The sequence below is a fragment of the Chelonoidis abingdonii genome, chromosome 14 (genome assembly GCF_003597395.2).
Source record: "Chelonoidis abingdonii isolate Lonesome George chromosome 14, CheloAbing_2.0, whole genome shotgun sequence".
NCBI lineage: Eukaryota > Metazoa > Chordata > Testudines > Testudinidae > Chelonoidis > Chelonoidis abingdonii.
This window is the reverse complement of record NC_133782.1, coordinates 10,975,601-10,985,171: the sequence shown is the minus strand read 5'-3', so window position 1 is coordinate 10,985,171 and position 9,571 is coordinate 10,975,601. Positions and strand designations below refer to the sequence as shown.

The 9,571-nt window shown below is 41.4% G+C and overlaps 1 protein-coding gene across 1 annotated transcript; it reads right to left on the bottom strand.

The window, feature by feature from the left end:
* Nucleotides 1-1,009: 1,009 nt before the first annotated feature.
* On the bottom strand, nucleotides 1,010-9,571 carry LOC116826103 (aurora kinase C-like). The gene is made up of 7 exons (XM_032782615.2): nucleotides 9,424-9,571; nucleotides 8,151-8,208; nucleotides 7,196-7,387; nucleotides 5,437-5,575; nucleotides 4,465-4,613; nucleotides 3,253-3,427; nucleotides 1,010-1,183 (listed from the first exon to the last, which is right to left on the bottom strand). The coding sequence occupies exons 1-7, from the start codon at nucleotides 9,569-9,571 to the stop codon at nucleotides 1,010-1,012; spliced, it is 1,035 nt and encodes a 344-aa protein (XP_032638506.1).

Here is a 9,571-nt window from a genome sequence, read left to right as displayed (position 1 = left end):
GTGACATCAGAAGCGAAGGGCCACTCGTCGGAAGGACACGCAGTTGGCCACGTGCTGCGCTGTTCCCCCTCCCCAGACAGGCGCGCGCGCGCGCAGGCGACTGTCTCGTGACATAATTGCACTCAGGACGCATGCGTATCGTATAGGCCGGCTGACCTCGCAAGACACCCCTCCCCCCCCCGTCGTGGGTGTTTCTCGCGCATGCGGCTGCGCAGCCTTGGCAGTGACTCCTGCTGAGTCACAGAGAGTGTTGCTCGCGCGCTGGCCTGGCGGGGCTGGTGTGTGGAGGGAGGCGAGTGGGCATCCTCTAGCCTACAGGCACGCGGGGCCCAGCGTGGGAGGGAAGACAAGTCCCTTCAGCATTGTAAGGGATTCGCTCTTTAGCATCAGCTCGGGCTCGGGGCTGCAGAGGGGGGCAGGCAGCACTTGTCCAGCCCCCTGCCTGCAGCACAGCTCGCTCGCCCTCTTACACAACCAACGCCACTATCCTCTCGAGGCAGCGTTATGTGCAAACTAGAGGCAAGGGGGTGTGTGTTACCTCTTGCAAAGTGAATAGGCTCCACCACCCGTGAGGCACAGGTAAAGCTGGCAGTTACGATGCAGAAGGTTCATTTTAAGCATGAGGGGACCAGGTACTCTCAAAGCTTATATATAGAAACATCCGATTGAACGAGGGGAGGGAAAGCACAATTATGAAATTAAGTTTATACAAAAAGCAAACTACTATAGTTAGTGGCAGCACTTGCTGTTATTTCTAAAAGTGAATTAATCCTTATCCATTTAAATATTACCTTCAGGACTGAAGCTATTTTCCCCACCTGATCTCAATCCTGAGCCTTAAGACTAGTGGTTTTTTTCTTTCCAGCATCACAGAAAGTTCTCTACTGTCTAATACTTCCCACTCCTGTTCATTCTGATAAACTGAATTAAAAAAAAAATCCAGCCATCTCATAAAAGCACAAGTAGTCAATATTCCAGAGTGAGAGTGTCTTCTCTTGGAAGCACAAGTTTATTGTTCGGGTGCTTTATAAACTGGTGGGAAAATCCTCCTTGAGTTCTTCTTAACCCATGGATGTTTTATTATTTCTTTGAGAGAGAGCCTCAACGAAGGAGTGCGCTTAAGTGTTTTTGAAATAAGGTCCTTAGCACCATCAGGCACCCCTGTGGGAAATGTGAATTTAACCTTGAAATTAAAAAAAAAAAAAAAGATACACAATATTAGTTCCACAAGGTAACAGCAAGTATAATGCAAGTACAATGAATCATATAATATCACCTAGGAGCCTGTGTCATGGACCAGGACCCCAGTGCACTAGGTGCCGTACAAACAGAATGAAGGGGTTGCGGGGAGATTGCTCTAGATAATCTTTGCAAACTATATGACAAACTGATACAGGAGACAGCCTTGGTCAGTGCAATAGACTATGGTCTCAGCACACTAGCCACCAAGCCGTTGTCAAGTTTTTTGTAGTCTTCACAGCTACAAAAACTACTGCTTAATGGGTAATGAGTGATGTAACAATATTACCAAAGCCAGTTAATTCCATGATAGTAAATTAGTGTCTTCAAAAAGAGACTATGAAAATGCAAGACTTATTGACAGTTAAGATTTGGAATGCATATAAGTCTGATAGCGTATAGTTGGGTTATAACTTATGGAGACAACAACTGAATTTCAATGAAAAGTAAGATTCTTTGTGTGCTCCAGAATTACATTGTAACATCTCCTATACCAGATCATTGTCACAGCAGCCACAGAATAGATCGAATCACAAGAACTTTATCTGATATACTTCTAACCCTCAATGTGCAAAATAGAGATATGTTTCTGGCATAATACACTTCCAATTATCTGCGATACAGTGTGCACATTAGAGTCCCAGTCAAGGACACTAGCTGATAGTGTTCACTGGAATAAATTGGTTGGCTGCTTAATTTTAAAGAGACGTTTTGTACTGAGCAGTGTGGAAGACAGAATTAATGAAGGAGAGTAATCTTCATTGAATAAGGCCAGTATTAGAACCAACTGGTACATTTTGTACCTATATCCCTAGTCTTCAATATATTTATCTACATTTGTTCATCCCCCTCCTCCACCACGTCAATTTTGCAGATAGAAAAGAAATTAGAGGCTCAGTCTTGCTCCCATTCAAATCAATGGCAAAATTCCAGTAGATTAGCATGGGTACAAGACAAGGCCCCAGATCTATATCCAAGATGATCCACGGTTTCAGATTAGGTAGTTTACATCTTCTTGTCACCACTTTTCACCCTAAATTCTGTACAAAAAGGAGCAGCTGTCTGAAACACATCCAACACTAATTTAGATGTAACAGTTTTGCCACATGTATTGCCAGTTGAAGTGCCACAGTATGTTTGTGCTATTTTTAGTAACTAGGTAGCACAATTGATGAGTACTTTGGTAAAAGGGAGTGCCTCGCATTACTATTTAAGGACTCTTGCTGATTTAAGAATGAGTCTGTGCGCTCTGAAGGCATCGTTATCCAACCCTGCTCAACTACAGACTTTGAAGAGGGAAATGGTAACCAGGATTTTCTCGTAATGAACAAAGTTATTCTGACATTGTTTTGAAGATTTTAACTGGGAATGTCAGGGGTCCTAATGAATACAGAGATGGTATCAAACAGGATGCCCAGTTCTGTGTAATGCACTCTGACTTCAACCAGTCATGTTTGATGCCAACAAAATCAAACCCCAAGCAGTGTCTGATTCTAAAAGAAAATTTATTGGCCTGCTTATCAGTGGTGCTGACAGTTATGAGTTCCTAGTCTCATCTTTTATATGATTAGGTTATTTGTAGGCTTCCCAGAATTTGATTTTTTATATAATTCAATAAGTATCAAATGTTTAAGCTTTTTTCCATTTTTATCAGTTTAAATTTTCACAGTTGCAGAAACTTATGGGAGGGTGGGAAATCAAACAATTTAATGACAGATGGCAAGATTCAAAAAGTGAAATCTTTAACCATTAAAACAATTTGTCAACATCAGTCAAAATATACAAAGTAAATATCCTTAAAGCAGAAAGTTCTCAAGCAGCATTTTTCTTATTTTGCCTATCTATAAACTTTGATCAATTAAGCTATTATTTCATTAGTTTGTGCATACCATAAAATCAGCTTTCACGATTAGAAAAAAACCTTCTGAGGCAAATTATTTGTTTGCCTGTGGGAGTAGATTTTCTTTGCTCTCAAAACCAAGTAACTTCTTCCATGGATTTAGGAAAGCTTACCTCTGCAATTCTTTTATATGTTTCATTGCAAGTGGGTGCTTCAAATGGCGCATATCCCACAAGACATTCAAAACACAGAACACCAACACACCAAACATCAACATTTTCATCATGGGGTCTCCCATCAATCATTTCTGGGGCAAGGTAATCTGTTGTGCCACAAAATGTTGTCCTCCTGTTTAAAAAATAAATCACCAGTCATTTTGTTGCATTAAAATAAGGTAGAGTAAATTTATCAATAACTGATTTACTATGTACATCCACACCCAGTTTAGAACTTTAGGGGCCAGATTTGGACCCACTAGAATCTGAGCAGTTTTGAAGATCTTGCCCTAGGTAGGATGCCAGCTTTGTTGCCTAGGTGTGGGGAAAGTAGATTAGCTTCTGTCTCAATCCTAGGAAGTGCTTTACTTACCCAGCAATTAACCTTCTGACCAATTGAGGCCCAAACTTTCAAAATTGTGTATGCAAGCTGGGTGACTCCGTGCGTACAATTTCTAAAGTTTCAGTCTAAAGGAATAGTTTTGATTGGGGACTAGACATAACTCCTGAAGCCAAAGATCTAGGTTAGGTCGAACAGAAGCTACATGAGGGGTTGGGCTGCAGAGTCAAAAACAATTCTTAGTGCTTCATGAAAGAGAAGAGGCACTTATATGGCTCCATGACAGTAATATTTCAGACTATAGTCTGTGTCGCAAGAATCTTTGGAAAAAAATAAAGATTCTAATCCCTAAGAAAAGCCCTATGCATGGTTTTGCATTCTTTCTTCAAAGTGCCATTCAAGGCATAGAAATAGCCAGCCTTGAAGGAGAGCTTCTCTCAGCTGTTCGTCCTGAGGCTGCCGACAGACCTCCTCTCGGCTCATGCTGTCTCAAGGACCATGTAGTGGAAACAAAGCAGGACACAAGGAACATACTTTTCATGCCTTTGTGGAGGCCCTGAGGATTCATTTCAGCGTTCAAGGGACCACACAACCTTGAACCAATCCTGCTCCTTCTTGCTCACCATCAATGGTGTCACAATCCAGTGATTGTCCACAGTTCGTTTCTTTGGAGACAATTATGTGGCATCAGTGAATCAAGATGAGAGAATTAGGATATTAGACAGATTTCACCAAAATGTCAGTGGAGGAGCTGGAAATACAGGACAGTTGAATAGAGACTGAGTCCTTATAGTAGTGTTCTTACCACTGAAAAGAGGAGTCAGACTCACCTGAGTGACGGAGCATGCACGGACCAGCCAAAGTCTGCTAACTTCAGTTCCCCTTTAAGTCCTAGCAGGAGGTTTTCAGGCTTGATATCTCGGTGGATCACTTTCTGAGCATGGCAGTATATCAGAGCATCAGATATTTCTTCTACATACTGCAGAATGTGCCACACCCAAGAGAATTACACAGTCAAACAGTTTATGTAGTGATTTTCTATAGGAAATACGACTTAGCCATTTAGTAAGTTAAATACAAACCTTGTTGTGGCTCAGCAGTGAGTGATTTGGTTTGATATTTATCATGGTTTAAGCATTGGCCTGCTAAATCCAGAGTTGTGAGCTCAGTCCTTGAGGGGGCCATTTAGGGATCGGGGCAAAAATCAGTACTTGGTCCTGCTAGTGAAGGCAGGGGGCTGGCCTTGATGACCTTTCATGGTCCCTTCCAGTTCTATGAGATAGGTATATCTCCATGTATTTAGGGGGAGGGATAGCTCAGCTGTTTGAGCATTGACCTGCTAAACCCAGGGGTGTGAGTTCAATCTTGGAGGGGGCCATTTAGGGATCTGAGGTAAAAATCTGGGGATTGGTCCTGCTTTGAGCAGGGGGTTGGACTAGATGACCTCCTGAGGTCCCTTCCATCCCTGAGATTCTATGATTGTTTTGATATTGCTTGTAAGAGTGGCTTAGAAAGCTAATGGTAGTACTATATAAAACCAGGGATGGATGTACTGAAACTTTGAGGATTAGAAAGAAGCCATGCCACATCTTGGCAATTCCTGGCTCTATCCAGGAACTGGAACATTGGCAGTCACACAAGACACTTTGTGAGCAAGGTATTTCCAACTAGTTTTACTTAGGCAAGATGATTTGTTCTGCATACAAACCCAGCATGTTATGTCTACAGTGCATACATTATTGTTCCAAGATGAGATTCCATTCCCCTTCACAAAACATAAGCAGCATCAACACTTTACTCACCGTTGCAGTTCTAGTCTCCTCAAAATGCTCATGTTTTTGCAACTCTTTGTACAGCTCCCCTCCTGGAGCATATTCCAACATTAGGTAGATCCGTGTTCTGTCATGAAAGTAGTTATAAAATCTCAAAATATTTGGATGTCTAAAAAAAGCCAGAAAGGTCATGTTTGGTAGCTGAAAATCAAACAAGTATCACAACAATGAAGCCAGATGTTAAGCTAGTTTCTTGATTCCCACCACCACATTCCTATTCAGTTGGATCAGGAGTGTTATGAAAGCTTGCACATGTGGGAAAAATAATAATCCCATGGTTTAGTTAGTCTAATGAGGAATTAAATGGATCAGATATGTAAAAAACAGACAATATATTACTAACAGAATGACAATAGGACAACTGAAGTAGCATTGGCTGCTGATTTAACAGGCGTAGAAGCCATGCTGTAGAAATGGTGCTCATTATTTCAGAGGTCTGTGGGGGAAAGGTTAGAGAATTCCCCCCAGGGTTAGTGTGATGGATTTGGAGCAGCTCTGTGACAATTTATGAATGCTGTATGTGACCTGGCTTTTGGCATGTTTACTGCGCTGAGTTTATTTGATAATAGGATTGTCAGGAAATGCAGGAAGCCAGGACAATTGCCCAGATGACAGACTTTCAGCAAGCACCCAGAAATATGGACTTTAATGTTACTACTCTCACTCTTCTTGAGCTACCTGAACTGGTTTAACTAGGCTCAGAAAACACAGGAGAGCAATAAGACTTGGGGCTGGATAAAGAGTCAGTCAAGAGAGGGAGGGTGAAGCCAGGCTCCAGAAGTTGAGTGTCTGGGATATTAGACCTGAGTACAGTCTCTGCTAAGGACGGCAAGCCTTTAAGGCAAGACAGATATGTAGGTAGCCCTTTTGTTGCTTTAACAAACTTTTGTCTTATGGTTTGTTCATGCTCTTAAGATTAAACTCTTTCTACTAGTCACAAGCTCCCAAAAGGGAAGAACTTCAGGTACTCAACCCTACTTGGGCCTGTTGGGGTGAGCACAGACCATACACAGGGTACTGTCACCTAGGAGTTGGTGGGAGAAGGGCACTAGGCCTAACACCTGAGGGGGTGAACTCAGCTCAGAGAAGGGCTCAGAGGCACAGTTAGCCTTGTAACTGTGGCAGTCAGGAATTAGTCAGTCAGAAGCATGCTGAGATTGGCACAACTGAACCACGTTAGAAATCAAGACATTTCAGCTTTCCCAGTGAGATCCTCTTTAGTTCACAACTGAACAGTGATCAGAATTAGGACCCTCAAGATTCTAGCCTTAAGTAGATGACTGAAAAAGGCAATGGAACAATTTCTTGGGGGCATGGGTGGAGACTGAGGCCCACCAGCAGCACACCATTTTGTTTGCTGTATATTTCTTAGAGGATAGCAATTATCTGTGTAGTTTGTAGGGATAGCGCTCAGATTTTCCTCACCCATATGACAAACTAATGAGGGCACTTCTACCTTCTTTCCCATTTCTCAAGTTCACCAATTCAGGTTAAGTTGTTTTGAAGTAAGGTAATCATGTTTTTCACTTTTCTATATCACCAAAAAGGCAACCCAGAAGACTGGCTCCAGTTTGTTGAGCTTGCCACTAGGGTGGTCTAGAATGAACTGCTGTCTGGCTTTTGCTAAAATGGAGGGTGCGAAGACTAAGTCAGCCAGGGATACCAGCATTCTTCAGACTGTTCATTCCACTCACTGGTTATTTTATGTACTTTCAGCACAAGTTCTTACCTGAGATGACTCAGAATTTCTATTTCTCTTCGGAGCTGGTGCTCCAGTTGTGATTTCTCAAGGGCAGACTTGAAGATGACTTTTAGGGCTAGGATGAAGTGGGTATTTTGTTCACGAGCCAAATAAACGGTTCCAAATCTACCTTTCCCAAGTGGCCGCCCAATTTCAAAGTCATCAATGCACCACATTTTCCTGCATGCAGAATAAGAATCAGTATTAAATTATATCATTAGTAATTCCCAGTAATGGAGAAATATCAGTCAAATTCAATCTTAGTGTAAAACAGATGTCACTGCACCTGCTTAGCCCTATCATGAGGGTGTCAGTATATTTCAACATGCTTAAGTTTCGTATTTACTACATTTAAATATTTGATCGAATATAAGTGAATGAGTAGACAAAGTTACTGAAGACAGCCAACGCAGCCTAAAACAGAGCCTTTCCCCAGTGGAAGCCCTCCATGCTAAAATAGTAGGACTATTTTAGCAAAGTAAATGTGCATAAATAAAGTCTTGGTAGACTCAATTCTAATTACCAAGTTACTGAAAAAAAATAGGGCTCAGATTATCAAGGTCATACATGCACCTGTATGTGCAGTGTGCTTAATTTGTATATGCAAATGGACAGCTGGATACTTGACCGCCCATGTATGCTCACATCTGCCATGATTTCACATACAAGTGTCTGCACTTTTGCATATGCACATTTCTGAAAAATCTAGGCCTTAAATACTATTCTCTACAGTGTAAGATATAGTTCTAAATATCTTAGGGGAAAGGCCCTTTAAATATCTGTATCTTTTAAACCCAACTCAGGAAATTGGCAAGACAATTCTCACATAGAAAAAAAGCTAGTAGTTTTGTAGTATCTAGAGGTTTGAGATGATCTGGAGACTTCTACAGCAAACAATATTAATGCTCCAGAAGCAGCAAACAGATATTTTCTGAATAGTTACCTGGGCAGCTGAGAAACAGAAGTACATTTGGTGTCCATTTTTGAATCATTTTCCTCATCTGTAAAACAAATGCCTCAGCTTTAGAACAGAAATTGTGTCTTTTTATGCTGTAGCTTGTACAGTGGATCTGAGAGCTTTTGGATGGATGAATGGGGGAAGGAAGTCTTCACTGAGTAGAATGTTTGGACATAGCATTAGACAAAACCTCACCCACTAATTGTGGTGGCAATAGAGTGCAATTTAAAACAAAAGGATGAAGATGGAATGGGTGGGTGAGTAATGACCAGAGCCCAGAGGAAAAACACCGATTGCTATCTCATGATGGAAGGGGACTGAAGAAGCTGGCATATGCAGACAACTCTTGCATCCTTGAATAAGAAGATGATCACTGAAACTACCAGCATGTTTAATGTAAGAGTCAAGGGGGAATATCAGACTGTCCTTAAAGGAAAATTGCACCTAATTTTATTAATCAGTCTAAAGGTGTCTGGAGCACAATAAGCACCAATTATCTCTGGGCCAATTTCTGCCTCTTCATACATGGAGCTCCAGTTGACTAGGAATAAACACTCCATTAAAAAAGTTTCAAAGGCTCATTTGTATGTTTGTAGAAGGTCCTGTGTCTTTTGTACCTTTAAATACTGAGAGTTCTTTTAAAGGCTGAACTGCCCTTTATGTATTACTGACATTTGTATTGTTTCTGCATTTCTTTATAAAATAAGAGACCATGAACTGGGAAGCAACACTTCTTTGCTCAAGAACTCATTGAAACCGAGTTATTGACAGGATGGAGCAGCCTATCCTTGCCTGGTTTGTTGTAGTTCAGCTAGGCTACTTTTGACCACCTGAAAAAGCACCATTATTTCAGTTACTTCTGCTGTTGTCACCTGGCTTACAGGATTTTTTTTGAGCAAAGAAAGCATTTCACAAGCTTCTTGGTGCATATAAACTACTTAACGCTGGAAGTTATAGGGCTAGTGCCTACATCTGAAGCTTTCAGAGCCAGTCAAGTCTCAGCCAGATTTTTAATGGAAGTAGAGAATCCTATTTCACTCTGCCACCACCAAAGAAGTCACTGGCCAAATAACTGCTGGATTACTCCTTGACCAATTTCAACTCCACTACCCTGACTATTTTTTTGAAGTTATGGCTGAAATTGTAAGCAGTTCTTTGGCAAGTGGGTGACCCCTTCAGGATGCCTGGGAACTGGAAAATTCTCATTTCCACATAACCTGTGGGATGAGTCCAGCTATGGTTTGAATAAGCAACATACCTTTAGACTCTGATCCTGCTTTGGCTTTGCTTATGATATTCTTGATTGTTGGAGAAGACGACCCCTTACAGGAAAACACTGAAATGCAGGAACTACTCAAATGTTTTCTCATGTTCTTCTGGTCCATATCTGAGCTGCTTACAGTCAT

Bases quoted from the DNA above. Each gene is read 5' to 3' on its own strand.
- LOC116826103 (XM_032782615.2), bottom strand. From the start codon at position 9,571: ATGACTGTAAGCAGCTCAGATATGGACCAGAAGAACATGAGAAAACAT. The intron at 8,209-9,423 runs GTATGTTGCTTA...TTTGTTTTACAG, and splicing joins AGCAGGATCAGAGTCTAAAG to ATGAGGAAAATGATTCAAAA. The intron at 4,614-5,436 runs GTGAGTAAAGTG...CACATTCTGCAG, and splicing joins AGGAGACTAGAACTGCAACG to TATGTAGAAGAAATATCTGA.